This window comes from Dermacentor andersoni, chromosome 4 (assembly GCF_023375885.2).
Source record: "Dermacentor andersoni chromosome 4, qqDerAnde1_hic_scaffold, whole genome shotgun sequence".
Lineage (NCBI taxonomy): Eukaryota > Metazoa > Arthropoda > Arachnida > Ixodida > Ixodidae > Dermacentor > Dermacentor andersoni.
This window is the reverse complement of record NC_092817.1, coordinates 115,429,407-115,447,200: the sequence shown is the minus strand read 5'-3', so window position 1 is coordinate 115,447,200 and position 17,794 is coordinate 115,429,407. Positions and strand designations below refer to the sequence as shown.

Below are 17,794 nucleotides of genomic sequence, written 5' to 3'. Positions count from 1 at the left end.
CCATTATTCAGTGCGAGATCACGGTTATTAAAGCTTACTTTTCTTTTCGTTCCTTCTTTTTAAGGTCATTACGGTGCAGTAAACATTCTCTAAACTTCCCAAGTTGCATTTCTGGCTATCCAAATACACAATATAGTCCGTCTGTACCGATAAAAAATTAACTGCACTGAGTAGACAGCATCAGCATCCGTAACATCTTGGCAAATTTGTGCAGGAACTTGAGGGACGTTGCTGCTGCCACCAGTATTTTGTTTTCTGGTTCATCAGGCCTCCTCTTATTGTAAGAGTGTTGTTCCCTTAGCATTGTTTCATGAATCCACCTATTTTTTTTTTCTTTTTAGTGTCCCTCCAATGTGAGCAGATATCAAGTGGAGGGGGAGGGGGGGGACTGACCGGTGCCAGCACCGTGGCCTGCTGGGGAATGGCTGCTGACATGGGGGACATGGCCGTGGCGGCTGTCGCCAGCACCATGGGAGCAGCGGGGGCAGCGGCTGCCGCAGCCTTGGCTGTGGCCACAGCAAGCGGGCTACCAGCGGGAGTCACCAGCACTGCTGGTGTGGTCACCACTTGGTGGGCCACAACCTGCTCGGTCACGGGGAACAGCTGCACGAAGCGTAAGTGCGGCGCCCTCAACAATGAAAGCTACACTCTTTCAGAAACGTACGCGTGCAGGACTGGACACAGATACCAGGACTGGACGGCATCATATAATCTGTTACTTTCAGCAGACACGTACACAATTCAAAATGAACAAAGGCATGTCAGGATGGTATTTAACTGAGCTAGTTGGTTCATCGCTAAGGCAGCTGAACTAATAGTTGAACTGAAGACATGGGACATGAGGAAAACAAGACGGGGACGTAGTTGAATTATCAACCTGGTTTTATTTTTTCGCATGCTGTATCACATAAAGCTGTGCATATGCAAATAATGTTGCAGTTTCGCCCGAAAGGCGAAGCATCGATCGCAACAGCAAATTATTAGACAGCTATATGAAGTAAGGATAGTAGTTTTATCGGCCGTATGAACTTCAGAACATACCCTTACTAACTAAATTAACAAGCATGGTGTCTCGCAACAGGCAAACATGAACACGTCTCACTTGATGACCGCGGACACTCGCTGTCAGAATTCCGGCGTGAGGAAGCGCGGCAGCAGCAGCAGCAAGCGAATTGACCTTCACGCTGCCTCTCGCTTAAACGTAAACTAAGCGGCAAGAACACAGTGCACATGAAGCTATCAGCCATCGGTGCACCTAAACTCTGTCCCTAACGCAGATCGCTTTCAAGATAGGGCACGCGGAGTAGAACCCCTCCCCCAGTGCCTTACACGCTATTGAAGACAACGCGCTTCCTCCCCCCTCTTCGTCACTTGGGCGTTCCAAGATGGAGCCACCATCCTCGGCTCACTCTTACACACAGCATAGAACGCACTGCCACAATGTTGTTGCACTTGGACTTTATCCGGAACATCATGGTGATGGTGGAAATGCATGTGGAATGTCCATATGATTGCCACCGCAATACAAATACAATGCAAATACACAGCATCTGCATTTGTGTCTTTCCACACGTAACAATATTGACCCCGTAGGGAGGCCGATACACCATCGAAAGTCACCTGCCAGGAAGACATGCTTTTCCTTTGGTGGTCAGAGGTGCAGAGACAGTGCTGACACATGCACACCCCTCCCCTTGGTTGATAGTTCAGTGACGTCCTTACCTCATTTCCCTATTGTCCCATGTAGTCAGTTCAGCCTCAGTCCAAACCCATTTCAGCCTTAGGACAAAGGCAGAATGGACAGCACCGGACAGAGTGAGGTGAATTGACTCCTAACAAAGGTTTTATTTTTCAATGCAACACAAGTACATGCAACCTGGCACACTTTGCACATTTGTTGACGCACCATCAACAGAGCTACCACTTGTGTTTGCGTGCTTTCTCTGTCAGTTCGTTCTCATTTTGACAGAATAATGCATACTGACCAGAATGAACGAACCTAGTTTGCCATCCCCACTGTCACAGGAGAAGCTCAGTTACTTCACTAGCCTACATTGGCTACTGGCCAGCCTGGTGAAAAACCAGTTTCATTTTACATTTACTGATGGTTTACTAAATGTAGGCATCCAATTTGGTGTGCGGAAGGTGTTCCGATTTGTGTGTTGCATTGGATCAAAATCTTCCTTGGAGGCCGATGCTTCACGCCAATCTGTTCTCCCATCTTTGTCCTTTTTGAATGTGTGCTGGTCTGCTGGAACTACGTTTCCTGCTGCAAGCCACAGCACACAGCTTCTTCAGATGTCCTGTGCCAATCAGCTGCAACTATTTCACCTGGTATACATGCCACTCATCCAGTGCGTTACACTTTACAGCTGGCTGGAGAAATAACTCAGCCAAGCTTGCAATGCTTCAAGAAACAGCACATGGCTGTTTTTTTTTTTTTTTTTACGATGTCTCTCCTCAGTGTATTTAACAGGCTGACGTTGAAGAAGCAGGGTCATTTCTTGTTGTTAAGTAAAATGCCAGCTGACAAACAACTATTCCTCCATGATGTAGATGAATGAAGGCTGCTATGAATGCACATGAATGCAGGCACACTCCCGCTCGTTACGTGGTTTTGAATTTGCCTCCCAGATGGCCGGTTTGCGGTGCCATCTAGGGTGTAGATTGTGCCCCACAAGGAAGACAGTAGTATAGTACACAAGCCCTGGCCAAGGTCTGCATAAAGCTCTTCATCTGCATGCCAATTTTTATAAGAAGTGCTGCTGCAACTTATTTCAGCGTTTCGTGAAGCAACCATGTACAGAAATACGGAATGAACGCTTTCTGGAAAAATCCAATGAAGCAAGGTAGCAGTGAATATGAATGCCTTGTAAGAAGATTACAATGACTACGCTGCACATTTGTGGCTCCACTATTCAGAATGTGCATTCATGGGACAGCTTTAACGTAGAACTTACAGTGGTCAGTTGTACAGTGCTTTTATGACATAAAATTAATCTGTGTATGAATCTGCTTCCACACAAATCGTAAGTTTCGTCTTCAATCCATTTTAATCGACTTCAGAAAACTGAAAAATATCTGTCATCCCTAGGAGTTTGAATTATAACATCAGTAATGCTATAGCTCAAGACAATTACAAAGTATAAGTCAGGGTACTATGCAAGCTATACTTCGGCTCAACGTCTCTGTGCAGCGCAGTTAAGGCTGGGACATGTGTCAACCAGAGCCAGTAGCGCTTTCTGAGAAGGGCACAGCCATCGTGTGCTGCTATTCCTACTAAGAAGCTTCCATTAAGTTGGTGTAACGCAGAGGTCGACCAGAGGTGGACGATGGAGGAGTCCTTCGGTTTCTCTATTCTGGTCTGCTGATGCGACCCGCAGCTTCCACTGCACTGCTTAAAATTAGTGATGCAAAGTATATAGTAGATAAATCGGAACCCCAAGCAGCAGTGATGAAAAACTGAGGTGTCCTCTTTAGCAATGAGGCTTTCTAAGAACATTCTAGTAAATGCAAGTGAAGTTTAACCTTTGCTCGGAGCAACAACTGGAAAGAACAGTATGTTTGTTTACAGCCAAGTCCCTAACACTTCTTCACTTGTGAATTTTAGTGGAGAGCCGCTGCCTCACCTGCTGCTGAAGCCTGTGCTGCCTCTCCTCCTCAAGTATGCGAGTCTGCTCCAGGATCTGCAAAAAGAAGGACACACTTGTACCACATTTTGCTCCAGATGAAAACCGTCGCGAAGCATAGCGATTCACATTGCAGAAGTTGAGTGAGACGAACAAAGTGCGGTGCTACAAAAAGTGTAGGGTCAGCCTAATTGCCTTTTGCTGCTGTACCTAAATCATCCAGGAGTAAATTCATCTGAATTGGTCAATCGCTGCACACAATTATAGCACCAGCAATGCATTTTGTGATGTCACGCTGCAATGATAAAAACTGATGTTCGAGAGGTTGCTGCGATCTCTGTCGAGCTGCATAGACTTCTGCACAGTGCAGTAGTTGCCTTTCCGGCACTCGGCACCAATCCTGTAGGCATTCTGTGCCTCATGACCAGTAACAGCCCTATCATTTGCCTTTAAGGGGGCGAATGTTAACAAACTGCAAATAACAATTCGAATAATAGACTATTTTATTCCGTCTTTGAATCAACTGTTAGTATAAAAAAATCAGTATTTTAAAACGAATACGTTTCTAACAGCTTTCGAAGAGCGTAAATCATCAAGTTGCGGAAAACATAAATTGGAGCAAAAGAGCAATAAATTTAATCCTGACAACTGTAGTGGACAAGGAGTTATGTGGTAGAGTGCACTATGCATTGCTCAGAAAGTTAAGACATTCCCTTCTAAACCACAAACATCCCCTCTTTCCAAAGAACGCTAGATAAGCATTACTTGTTAAAATAAGATTGCTTATTTGTTCAGAACACTCCATTTGGACATTTATTAAACAATGCTTCTTCATAACGTGCAATGTCATGACAGAAACTTGCTAACATTGAACGATATGAATATAATTTTATATTAATAAGTGAAAACGGCTTTTTCTTATTCAAATACATTTTATAAAGTATTCAATTCGATTCTGTCACTATTTAATTTGAATTCAATCTGCTCACAAAAGTTATTACCACGCCAATAGTTGTCTTCCTTGCTAAAGATGTATTAGACACCTTCACTCCTTGTCGTGCAGTGCCACATTTAGCCTAATTTGATTAGTAAAACAATACTGAATGCTGTTATTTGTCTGTGATAAGTGGCCGCTGAAAGTTGTACAAACATTCCTGAATTTTTATGCATAGTGCCTCTACATCCCGGTGCATGGAATAACCAAGTTTGCTCCCTTCTGCGCTCTCTATTGTTTCCTTCCACGCATGTGGCAAGGGTTCATATGGTACAGTTTCTTCTGAAGACATGAAAAAGTGATTGTCATCCTTTTCTTGAGCACTGCTAAAATATAACCAACGGGCTCGTCTTCACTGCTTTGCCTTACCACGGGGAGCCCGAGCTCACCTTGGTCTCCCGTGTGTGCTTGTTTGAAGCTTTTTGTGACTACACAGTGCAAGTAAAATACAAAAAACTATCCTGATGCCACATATTGTGCGAACAGTGTTATACGAAGTATTCTGCAGGTAGTTGGCTATCCACTGTTTAGGTTCCTACGCAGTGTTGCTAGACGGATGGGCACGTTAGTGCAAAGTGAGAGTGTGCAATGCGAGAATGCCTGTGACGGCAGTAGAAAGGGGACGACGGTAGTATGATGGCGACAGCATGACAACACATTTCGTATTGTACTCCAGCGAGAAAATGTTACAATCTGGCCCATTATGGCATGAGCAGATCCCAAAGGCAGTACAAAGTTGCCAAAGGTCTCAAAGCACTACCTACCACAAGAAAAAGACTGAAAAGAGTGGGCAAATCAAAGTGTCACATAGCATCTGAAAGCGCTAACTGCCACAAAAGAATGGAGGGAACTAATCTGCTGCTGCTTTTACAAGCAACCTGATTGGCACAAAAGAAGTAAACACACATCTGTGGCCTAAAGACATAATGCAGACCAATGAGACGACCACAATGAAAGACACAGAGAGAGCCATCGCAGGCACTTTCATCCTAATTTGTTGTGGTTTCATTTATACGACTTCTCCAGGTCCCAGAGCTACAGCAGGTACTATGAGAAGCACAGTAGTGAATGGCTACAGGTTGAAAGAGCACCGAAATCTCAGTACATGATCAGGCTGGGATTTTACTTTCATTGAAATGTAGCCTTCCACTGTACAGGATATTGAAACTGCACTCACGTCAGATTGGTACCGTACAATCACAGACAAATGACACAAACAAGAGATTACATAGTACAACACTTCTGCAAGTAACTACTCAAAGGTACGATCTTGATCTACTCTAATGTTTTAGCATGCGTTGCAAGCACAAATTCTGAACAGTGTCTTGTTGCATGGCTAGTATATAAGGCCTTGACTGGTGTAGGTTTCGCAATAACCGTGCAAGCCAAAATTGCACCGACCACACACGAATTAGCAAAAGTGGAAAATGAAGGAATGCCTCCCAGTTAACCCTAGCTTGCCTGTGTTTTAATTGTCAGCGATAGTACGTCCTCTGTAACCCTAGTGATGTAACACCATTGCATAATGCCTGTGAGATGCAATAGATAAATAGGCTATGTGCGCACCAGGTTGTTGGCAAGGAATGGCGAACTACCTGCTCACCTTTTGCTGCTTCTCAGCTTCGAGCATGATCTGCTGCTGTTGTGCTTTTCCGAGGAGCTCCTTCTCTTCCTCGAGCAGTCGCACCTGCTCCTTGCCCAATACCTCCTTCTGGTGCTCCAAGAGCTCCTGAGGATGGTCACACAACAGGAGAAAGCCCATCAGTGCAGAAGGGACAACAAATACGCAAAATGAAGCAAGAGTAGTACGCTCCTGACAATGCAATTCTAATCACTGTCATAATGTTGTAATGATGATGATAAAATGAAATAAATCGGCTACGTTCCAGGAAGAGAATATCTCAACCAGTGCCAAACTTGGGACTTTCTGTCTGGGAGTTTACGCTCTAGCCAATCCCACTACCATGACATCAATGGCATGCAAGAGCTAAGAGAACTAGTAGCTCGTGAGGTACCAATTCTGGTGTGCACCAAGGCTCATGAAGCAGTCATAAACCCGCACCAAGGTAAAACAAGTTAAGCAATGACGGCACAGCGCAGGTGCCAAATAAACTAAAGAATCAGAGTAAATAACATTAGGAGGTAAAAGCTAGTGTTTAAAAAGTTCGTGGATTCAAAGGTGCACTGCATAGTTCTAACAGGACACACAAGAAGAAAACTGCATCACACACACACACGACGTTGCACATCATGTCATCTTGTTTGTGTGATTGTGTTTTCTTCTCATGTGTAATGTTAGAACTATGCAGCGCAACTTTGCATCCATGAACCGAAAACCAACTAGTCTACATGCAACCATTTCTCCAGAGGCATGTGCAGTGTCTGACTTCGAACAAATGTTTTCTGCAACTGGCACAAAACGAAACACAGAAAGTTTTCATGTACGTAATATATTGCACTAGCTATCAATGCCAGTGCATCACACTTTCAACAAAAGTGCCACTTTTTTTTTTTTTTCAGCGAAGCTGTAAGCCTTTAGTTGGACAGGATATTTTGGTCTGCGACCCAAAGACAGCACCTCTCCTACATTATCCCACAAGATTTCTCGTATATTCAAATTATAATCCTACGCTGTCATGTCTGCAGGTCGTGTGTAAGTCGCACTTTACAAGTTTTATCGCACATTTTACTTTGAGAGATTCAATTAGTTCAATATCGCAGTTGTGCTAGGTGGAGAATGAGGATGAATGCTGCACTTTCGCACACATGCGTGCGACGAACGTGTGCACACAATGTATCTGTCCTTGAGGCGTGGGCGCTCTGCCCATTGCAAGCATCGCACAGCGTGTGCTGCGGTTGTAATCGGCATTGTGGCAAACACTGTCGAAAAACAGTACCACCAAAAGGCAGCCGCAGCCACTCAAACAGACCTCAAATGGCAGCTGGAAAAGGGCTTTGTCTTTCACTTTCCGCATAACAGAAATGATGTCTTCTTGTGTATTCAGATTACAATCCGAAGTTGTCGTGCCTGTGGCTTGTGTGAAAGTTGTACTTTATGCATTTTCTGACACAATTTACTTTTAAACATTCATTTAGTTCAACAAGGCACTTACGCTTGACGAAGAGCCCAGAAAAATGAGGATGTATGCAGCACTCCTGCAAACATGCATGCACGCGTGATGCATGTTGATCGTGGTGGTGGTGCTTGTGTCACGTCGTTTAATGTTGGTGTTGCTTAACTAACGTCAGCAACAGCTTCGCTGTACATTTACTTTCACATGGTAGAATGGAGGCGGACTTTTTTTTATTAAGCTCACCAAACACAGCTTCCAAAAGTTAGCACAAGTGCTCTCACAAAATAAAACTGTTGTACAACTTCACGATGCCAAAATGAAGTTGGTAGAAAATTTACATGTAGCTGCAAAGATGAGGTGCTTTTAGTTCCAAAAGCCAAGACGTTTCAGCTGCATCCCATGAACATGCAACAAGTATTGTTAGAGACAAATGCTAGTGAACCGAGGGTCCCGTTGCAGTCTTTGGCTTTGGGACCCTCGTCTGTATATTGTCTTACCAATTCATTGCATTTAAAGAATAATAAACTGAACTGAACCATGCTAGTGCAGACCATATAGCAGCACCACATAACCTGGCAGCATGGTGTGATTTCGCCATCCCAACCACACTGGGTGCCTTCATTTCGTGCTAGCAGGAGTAATCTGATACTGTCTATGTCATTACTTTTCAAAAATTCATGACACCTCAAAAAAAAAGAAAGCACTTTGTTTAGGTCAATGCTCAGGCAGGCAGGAAGCCTTATTCGATTAATGGCACAGATGATTATTGATTATAGGGTTGTGACAGTCTACAAAACGTGACAAGGGCAGTCTTGATAGGTGAGTGCTGGCCCTCCAGGTTACATTACAAAGCTATTTGGTCTGTCTGTGTGCTTGTTTGCTTCATAGATTTTGTGCCCTGTAATGCAGCAGAATAATAGCTACAACACGGGACAAGTGCTGTCTAGCTGTGAAAGACTTTTATACACATTACTTTGTCATTTCGCATTTCCGAGCCATAATTCAGTATCGAATAGCCCAGGTTTACAAACCAGTACAGAAGTTATAAAGAAGTAAGCGAGTAACTCTACATTAAAACCACCTACTTACGTCTTGAAGCACCAAACTCTTAATGACATAGCTGTATGGATGAGGAAACGTAATTGCTGGAAAAAAGAATACAAGCCTGTATTGCCGTGTACGTCTTCTCTTTAAATGATTGCACAGGTTATAATGTATTCTACATGGTAAAAGCTTTAGGCTAGGGAACTGGGGCCGAATTCACAAAACTCTTTGCCATTGGCCGACCGCTTTCGCTAATGTGTCCAACATGACGACTGGCAGACAGCTGTTCTTAAGAGGAGTTCTAGCGCAGCAACATTTTTGGTGTGTGCCAATACTGGCCCTGACGAAGGAGTAGGCACGAAAATCAAGGCCCATCAAAGTGGGGTACCTGCTAATATGTTCAAAAGGATGGCAAAGGTCAAAACATACCTTGTCTTCGGGCTTTTCAATCGACGCATCTTCTTGCTCAAGAGCAGGGGCTTCCTGGGCACCCTGACAAGAAGAAGTACGGTGTCAAGTAATGTCTCAAACGAGAGAGCGTTTCTGTGACGGCACTATTTTGGGTCCGAGTAGATGCAGACCAAAAGAAAATCGAGAGCGACAACAGAGTGTCTGCAGAATCGACACCCACCTGCGAGTCTTCTTCAGTGTCCATGCTTTCTTCCTGCGCTGGAGTCACCTCCTAGCAGCAAAAATACCAACGTGATCATAAAACTGACAAGCGCCCGGCTAATCGCAAATGGTAGAACGAAAAAGCTGCCGATCGTGGTTTCGTTAAACCTGCTGTCGATCATCAAAACACGCAAACACTCCAATTGCACTTGCACATCACCAATGGCTCGTACTTACATTTTCTTCGTCTATCGCGGCCTGGAGCCTTTTCACAAGGTCGGCCTTCAGTCCTGCGATCAAAGCGAAAGACGGCGAGTCAGCACCGAAACGAACCTTGAAAGCGGAGGTGCACACACTGACACATTACCCGCGAACGGATAAATAATCAGGAAATGCATAAATTCTTAATTACTCTAAGGACTATGTCTTTTCGAAAATTTGTGAAGTCACGGAGGCTAAAATTGTTGATCACAAATGCTACGGACTCCAAACATTACTACCGGCCGGCGTGTGCGTCACAACACGGCTCTTGTAACGCGGTCTCTGAACGCGCGCAATTTAACATATCTGGATCCCAAATCGAAGATAGCTGTATTGTGTTATCTGTAATGTTACCTGATGTTGATAATCCGCGCTCTGATAGTTTCTCCTTTAAATCAACAACGCGCAACTTCGAGAGATCGCCACCACTGCGGGACGCCATTTTGGCAAACAACTGATTCGACTCAACTTCGCAAACAAAGAAATATATAAAGTTGGTGGCGCTGTAAGTTGTCTAAAATTATGATGCTGCCAAAGGTGCTAAGGTTGGTAAAGTTGCGGGAGCATTGCACACAAATACACGCAAGGAGATTTCATTGAAACAAGCAACGTTATAATCGCTTGCTTCACTGAAAGTTACACGGGTATACATTAAAATTAAATTATAGGGTTTTACGTGCCAAAACCACTATCTGATTATGAGGCAACGCTGTAGTGGGGTACTCTGGAAATTTAGACCACCTGGGGTTCTTTTAACGTGCACCTAAATACGCGGGTGTTGTCGCATTTCGCCCCCACCGAAATGCGCCGCCGTGGCCAGGATTCGATCCCGCGACCTCGTGCTTAGCAGCCCAACACCATAGCCACTAAGCAACCAAGGCGGGTATTCACTGTCACATTTGCAGGTGCTTGCGTTGTAATTAAAGGCGATGAACGCAGTAAAGAAAATTGCACCCTTTTTGTGGGGTTTACTGTCGCGACAGAGAACAGTTGCTTATGACTAGCGAGGGATGCCGTTGTGGAGAGCCTTGTCTGTCAGCTTCTCAATGTTTTTTCTACTTTCAAGTTTGCTGGCACATTCCTAGTATAACCATGTACAGTCGCGGTCAAAAATACGCGGCCCACGGCTCCAGTCGGCGGAGCGGCCGCGAGCCGCACCGCGGCGCTCGCGTCGGCGCTGCGAGAGTTTGCGCTCTGACGACAGGTATCTCCCTACGTATCGTCCGTAACCGTTACGTATCCGCCCGTTACGTATCGTCCGTTACGTATCCGCCCGAGAGCGAGGGAGATACCTGTCGTCAGAGCGCAAACTCTCGCAGCGCCGACGCGAGCGCCGCGGTGCGGCTCGCGGCCGCTCCGCCGACTGGAGCCGTGGGCCGCGTATTTTTGACCGCGACTGTACCAACTAGCCCAACAAGCCACTGTCATGAACTTCATTTTGACCACCTGGAATTCTTTAACCTGCACCTATATAAGTATACGAGCATATTTTGGATTTCACCTCCATCAATTCCTGGTGCTAGGATAGGAGCTAGGCACTCATCGGTGCTATGTACATCGCGAGGAAGACAGCCACATACACGCAAAATTCACATACCGACGTACTCACTTAGTGGAACATCAAGCTAAAGGCCAATTAAAGGTATAACAAGTAAGACGCCCATGCATAAGCAAATTTTGCGCGTTGAAAGGCAAATGTGCAGACGCTGACAACCTGAGCAAAATTAAGTTTGAGAATGGGCGCACATATAAGCCACGCGTTCTTTAACTACCATGGAGTAGGCAGACACCACATCCGAAGGGCCGCTACTGCCGAGACTCGGAGTGCTCTTTACCTTGGCACAGATCAACGGAGAGAAGTAATAGTACTTACGCGTCACAGGGGTTATAGGTCCGCGACGTAGAACCAACGGTCGACGACCGTCAAGAAACTTCGAACTGCTGGGAACCGTTTCACTTACGCTCCTCGAAGCTGCGCAGGCGTTGGGAGCACTTGCGTGATCTTTCATGTGCGTTTACCCGCGTTTCGTCGGTGGACGGTCAGCTTTGCGCAGCTGCATGATCCACGTGTCACGTGCGCACGCGGAACCGAGCCGTGAAAAAAACAAAACAAAAACTAAGCTCGCGGTAACAGCAGCTGCAGCAGCTCGGGCGCTCGAATGTTTTAGGATGCGTTGCAAACACATTTAGACGACCTAGACGTCGCATATCATTTTGATTGAATAAAAGGCACGCCAGCGCGCGCTCTATAGCATTTCGTCGGAGATGGCCTAGATCGCCTGCTTTCCTCAGCAGGAAAGCAGGTTTTTTTTCTTTTCTTCCTTTCCGTATTTTAGCACAGTCGAGCGTCGTATGACCCTTTTTCGTGTGGAGGACCCGAATTACGTACAATTTTTGGGCAAGCGTTTTTCTATGCGTTTACAAGGGAGAAGGCAGGGACGCGCAAAAGCATAGATGCGGGGAAGATAGATGTGGAGCCTTGATTTCCCTACACACCCTAAAGGGAGAGTATACACATTCCCTTATTCTTCTGAAGACAACCTCTTAATTCGTAAGGATTTTTTTTTTTTACACACGACGGTGAATTTTATTTATTAGCGCCGGAATAAGGACATTCACGCGAAGGGACACATCGTCCATTGCTAGCTTGTGGTGAAAGACTTAATGTTGTTTGTGTAAAGGACACATTTAATGTAGTCCCTTTTCTTTAGCTTTGCCTGTTCATATATACGACTTAAGTCCTTGTGTAAGGTGAAGTAATTGTTCGCAATCTTTGTCATGAGTATGGTAGTCGTGAACATTGCTAGCCCCACCTACGGGACGCATCGACGACACAAAATAAAATAAAAGAAATAATTCCGCGTGTCCTGTACCCTCCCCGCCTTTATATGTTTAGCCACCCTCCCATAGGCGCCGACTACTAGGGGGGTGGGGGGAGCAGAACCTCCATCCCGCTAAATGTCATTACCAGGCTTTTCTTTCGAGCAACCCGTATGGGTTTCCTTTGTAGCAATTGCTACGAACGGGTGGATGTGTGATTTACCCTTTATTAATTGACAATTACGAGTTCTCTTCATTCTGATCCATAAAGCCTTTCTTTATTTGCTGCTATTGGCAAACGTCATTATCCGAGCTGCGGTACCGCCACAAGGTTGGGAACACAATAGAGCACGCTTGGCGTCGATTCCTGGCGTTACCACGCAAAAAAAAAAAAAAAGAGGAGATAGATAGATAGATAGATAGATAGATAGATAGATAGATAGATAGATAGATAGATAGATAGATAGAGAGAGAGAGAGAGGGGGGGGGGCGCGATGAAGCCCGTGCCAGCGAAAGCTTGCGCTACTGTTGGTCTGCACTTGCAATGGAGAGGATAGAAATATCGACGTCACTGGGGCAGTATTTCATATTTATTTCGGCACTGCCATATACTGGGCCACCCACAGTGCCAAAGTACTGCAGGCTCAAGCACCCAAGACGATCTTGTTTAGGGAAAAAATTTTTTTTTTGATTTACTAAGATGACTTTGGGTCCTCAATTCCAGAATTGCAATGTCTCTTCTATGATTGCTATTTAAGCAGTTATTTAAGATATCATATATTAAGATAGCGCGGACTAAACGGTAGAGGGACCGATGGGCCACATCGCAAGACTGTATATTTAGCGACGCCAGCTCCGATCATGAGCGCAGCGCACGAGCGCACGGCGAGTGGTTTAGCGATCACTTAGAAAATTAAATTTTTTATCCCACACATTCGTGCACTTATTACGTAGGATGTTGATAAAGCTGCAGCCGACAATTCTGCGACACTGCACTTCTGGTACATCGGGTACATTGGCTCGGGCTGCTGGTTACCGGAGCACCTTAACCATTTACGCCCACTCAGGCTGGCGGAAAGAGGGGCGTCTTCAAACATATATGACACCCCCCCCCCCCCCCCGCCCCCACCTCACCTCCTACTGGCACCTGGCACCCGGGGCCCACGGCATGTTTGTGCTGCACGACGGCATCCTCTGCCGCCGCAATATCAACCCTGACGGCCCCGAGTTGCTCCTTGTCCTTCCTCGTCATCTGTCTGCGATCCGTCGTTCTGGAACAACTTCACGATGCACCGACGGCGGGACACCTTGTAGTTTTGCGAATATACGACCGCGTACGACGCCGGTTCTTCTGGCCGGGTGTCTACCGCTCTGTGCGTCGTTATGTCGCAACTTCCGAATTGTGTCAGCGCCGGAAGAAACCTTATCGGCCACCTGTCGGACGACTCCATCCCATTGAAGCCCCTCTGCCGAACCATTCTTTCGCGTTGGCCTTGAGCTGGTTGGCCCTTTTCCGACGACGACTATACAGAGGGAATAAGTGAGTCGCTGTCACTACTGATTACGCGACACGCTATGCGATAACAAAGGCGTTGCCGACTAGTTGCGCAACTGACGTCGCCGATTTTCTCCTTCACGACGTCATTCTCCAGCACGGTGCACCTCGACAGTTACTTACAGACCGCGGTCGCTCGTTCTTGTCTCGAGTTGTGGACAACTTCCTCCGCTCTTGTGCCACTGAGCACAAGCTGTCCACCGCCTACCAGCCACAAACGAACGGTCTTACGGAACGTCTCAACCGAACACTCACTGAGATGCTGTCAATGTACGTTTCCAACGATCACCGCGACTGGAACGCCACGCTGGCCTATGTGACATTCTCGTATAACTCGTCCCGACATGACACCGCAGGATATTCAGCCTTTTATCTTTTGTATGATCGCGACCCCACTTTGCCCTTTGACACCATCCTACCTTCTGTGCCCCGCGTTGCCACTGAGTACGCTCGTGAATTCATCGATCGCGTTCACATGGCGCGTCAATTCGCCCGATCTCGCTTATTAGCTTCGCAGCATCTGCAAAAAGAGCGTTCGACCGGTGCCATCGCAATGTTCAGTTCGCCCAAGGTGCTTGGGTGCTGCTTTGGGCACCATGTCGTCGGGTCGGCCTCTCCCAGAAGCTCCTCTCTCGCTACACAGGACCTTATGAAGTCCCACGTCAAGTTAACGACGTCAATTACGCGATCGCGCCGTTGCAGTTTCATCCATCCTCAAGTCCGCCACCTGTTGACTTCGTGCACGTTTCGCGGCTGAAGTCATACTTCGCTCGCAGTTCTTCGGGAAGCCCGCGGTTTGAGGCAGGCTTAAGGGCAACTCATATATAGTCTTAAAGAAGTCCGGATGGTCAGAAGGTGCAATCGGCATGAAATGGGTGGGATTCTCGCTTCCGGGTATTAAACAGCATTGACAACGTATATTGAAAGTCCTATGCACAAACGGTGGCGCCTCTCGCTTTAATAAAACTAGTAGCCGAAGCTTTTATGGTGGTACCCCTAGAGAATAAAACAGAGACAAATTCTAATACCGGACGAACGTGCGTTTTATATACCATCAAAAGTTATTTTCTTCGCATACCTGATCTTCGATTGCTCAATTTGCGCGAAACGCGCAAATGCGCATTTTTGAATAAATTTCACTCGTGTATGAAGTCAAGGTGCCCGAACATGTCAGAGATTTTGTGACAGATAAGATATAGGCTGTATTAATGGAGGATGCAGCCGTAGTGGTGTATGTACGTGCAACACCTTGCGCGTGTTTCTGAGGGTGTAGGGGCACTGGGTACAGAAATGACGCGTTAACAAAAATATGAGGGTACAAATATGAGGTAGACAAATCATGTATTTAAAGATGCGCCCCAACTTGAAGCCCATGCTTGACTTAGTAAACATAATGCCTACCATGAACAGGACCAACATACTCGTTGCCTTTCCTTGGGCGCGTTCAAGTCAGGTGTCATCGTGACCAAGTCAAGCATGGGCTTCAATTTAAGGGCCCCTCACCAGGCCCCATAGCAAATTTTGTTTATACGCTGGAAGTTGTTATATGTCCTCTAGAGAGCGTTCTGTCGCAAAAGTTTTTCAAATCGGCTCATTAATAGCCGAGATATAAATATTTCAGTGCCGCGAACCCATGATTTCAGCAGAGAGAGAAGTGGTTCTTGTGGGGAAGGAGCAAAGGCTAGTACTATCATCTGCAACCCAAGCAGTAGCACGGCTCAGCACCAGCAGGGTGGGGGAGATTGGATTAAAGAGAGAGAGGGTAGGAGGGAGAAAGGTAGAGCGTCCTAGCAGCATCAGAGTAGCCCAGCCGGGAGGGCCCAGTAGGTTCGACCGGAGGAGTAGGCTGGAGGTAGACCGTATAGGAGGTGGCCCAGCAGAAGCGAAGTAGTAGCGGATCAGAAAGCTCGAGGTGGTGGGATGGCCGTGAGGCCATCCGCCTTTGTAGAAATTTCCTATAGTCTCACCGAGAGCCCCGACGAGTCGAGGTACTCGACGACACTTAGGAAGGCTGGTAGCTGATTACGACAGGGGAAGAGGATATCTTCCTGTCGGGAACATCGGAGCCCCAGGTGGTGGAACTCCTGCAGAAGTCGGCCGCGGTGCTGCAGGTGAGCAGGGAAGGCCAACAGCTGGCGAAGTGGCAACAGGAAGGCACAGGCTGGCGAGGTGGCTTTCCCAAGGCGGTGCCGGCGGGCTGCCGTCCAGTAGCAGCCAACTCGCAGTCGGAGCAGCAACGAGGCATCCCTTCGTAGGAGGCCGTGCTGTCGAAGAGGCCGTGGAGGCCGGCCCAGGGATACCCGTTTGTCCGGGTGGCAGGCAATGATGTGCCGGCGCAGCCTGAGTCTCGAGAAGCCTGCGGCCGTTAGAGCAGGGCTGAGGCTTGAGTGGTGGGCACTTTTTTCAAGAGTGTCCGCCTCTTCATTGGCCGGGATCCCCACGTGTGCCGGTAGCCAATGCAGGGATAGTGAGCATCCTGAGTCTTGAAGGGCCGTCAGTCTTGAAGAGAGCAGTGCAACCCCAAGGCTATCACTGTATGGTTCTGCAGGCAGAGCAGTGCCGCCTTGGAGTCGCAGAAGATGGCTGCCGGGGTCGCTGGTAGCTCCTCTGCCAGTAGGTCCAGAGCAAGGTGGAGTCCTGCTAGCTCTGCTGCGGTAGAGCTTGCATGTCCCGGGAGTCGGCACGGCTTGCTCTTTTGTAGCGCCGGTGCAACGCAGGCTGCCGGTCTCCGGTATCACGAATCCATCGACGAAGATGTGAAGGTGGTCCCCAAGTCTCTCTTGGAGGAGAGAGGCTGCCGTCTGCTGTAGGGCACATGTTACGGAACGGTTCTTTAAGACACCTGGTAGCTCCGTCGAGATAGGGATTGGTGGTCGGTGTGGTGGGCGAGGCTGTACGACGTTTGCAGGCGTGTCCCTTATAGAGGCCATACAGCCGTCCCATGTGTGATGCTGGCCGGGAGCGTAGGCGGGTCAGGAGTGCTTGATCATCTGCGGCATGGTGTAGGCGATCAATGTGTCGTAGCCCCTGTTGCAGGAAGAGTAATGACAGGGCCCAGATACCTGCCTCAGCAAGAGTGGCGGCCACTTGTGAGGTTCGGGGAACGCCAAGACAGGCCCGTATTGTTGACCGGTGCTGCAGCTCGAGTTTCCGCAGGCGAAGTGGGGGCAGCGCCACAAGAGGGAGGGCATACAGTAGCCGTGAAGTGGCTACAGGGCCCACCTGGTTGTACAGCCCTGTGCACGGGCAAGGAGCTGTGAGATCGCCTTGCGGACCCGGAGCGTCTGGTCGCACAGGATTGGTAGCCGGCAGCCAGGTCAGCCGATGGTCAATGCGCAGCCCCAGGTACGTGACTGCCTTGCTCCATGGGATCTGGACGCCCTCCAAGCGCAGCCGGGCAGCTGAGCGGTGGGCTGCTGCTCTGGGATGCAGCAGCATGGCCTCGGTCTTCCTGGCCGAGATGGTAAGGCCGATGCTGCACAAGTAGGCAGCTGCAGTGTCCAGGGCTCTCTGTAGGGCCGCACGTGCCTTGCGGATGTGTTGCGGTGGTCCCCGTACCCATAGGACGATGTCATCCGCGTCGATTGAGGACTGCACGGGGAAATGAGGGTTGATCGGCAGGGCAGCAGGCAACCGTGCCAAGGCCAGGTTGAAAAGGAAGGGGCTCACCACGGACCCCTGTGGCACGCCTGCAGCGACTGGACGGGGGTGCTCTTCGATCAACCCACACGCCCCTTGAGGGTGCGATTGTGCAGGAACGACAAGAGGAACTCCCGCAGGTTGCCACAGATGCCGAGGAGGTCCA

At 47.8% G+C, this 17,794-nt stretch overlaps 1 protein-coding gene across 3 annotated transcripts in view; it reads right to left on the bottom strand.

Moving 5' to 3' along the window:
- LOC126537499 (splicing factor 3B subunit 2-like) overlaps window positions 1-11,656 on the bottom strand; it is a 54,701-nt gene extending 43,045 nt beyond the window's left edge. The window contains exons 1-7 of one of the 3 annotated variants that reach the window (XM_050184525.3): window positions 11,488-11,656; window positions 9,591-9,643; window positions 9,373-9,423; window positions 9,171-9,233; window positions 6,227-6,352; window positions 3,630-3,686; window positions 394-603 (exon numbers count right to left, since the gene is read on the bottom strand). In XM_050184525.3, coding sequence (XP_050040482.1) covers window positions 394-603; window positions 3,630-3,686; window positions 6,227-6,352; window positions 9,171-9,233; window positions 9,373-9,423; window positions 9,591-9,643; window positions 11,488-11,623 — 696 coding nt within the window. In that variant the 5' untranslated portion in view covers window positions 11,624-11,656. Of the gene's footprint in view, window positions 1-393; window positions 604-3,629; window positions 3,687-6,226; window positions 6,353-9,170; window positions 9,234-9,372; window positions 9,424-9,590; window positions 9,644-9,968; window positions 10,070-11,487 lie in introns of those variants that run through there. The other 2 variants (XM_050184526.2, XM_050184527.3) reach the window with 2 other exon arrangements.
- Between the last annotated feature and the right edge of the window lie 6,138 nt (window positions 11,657-17,794).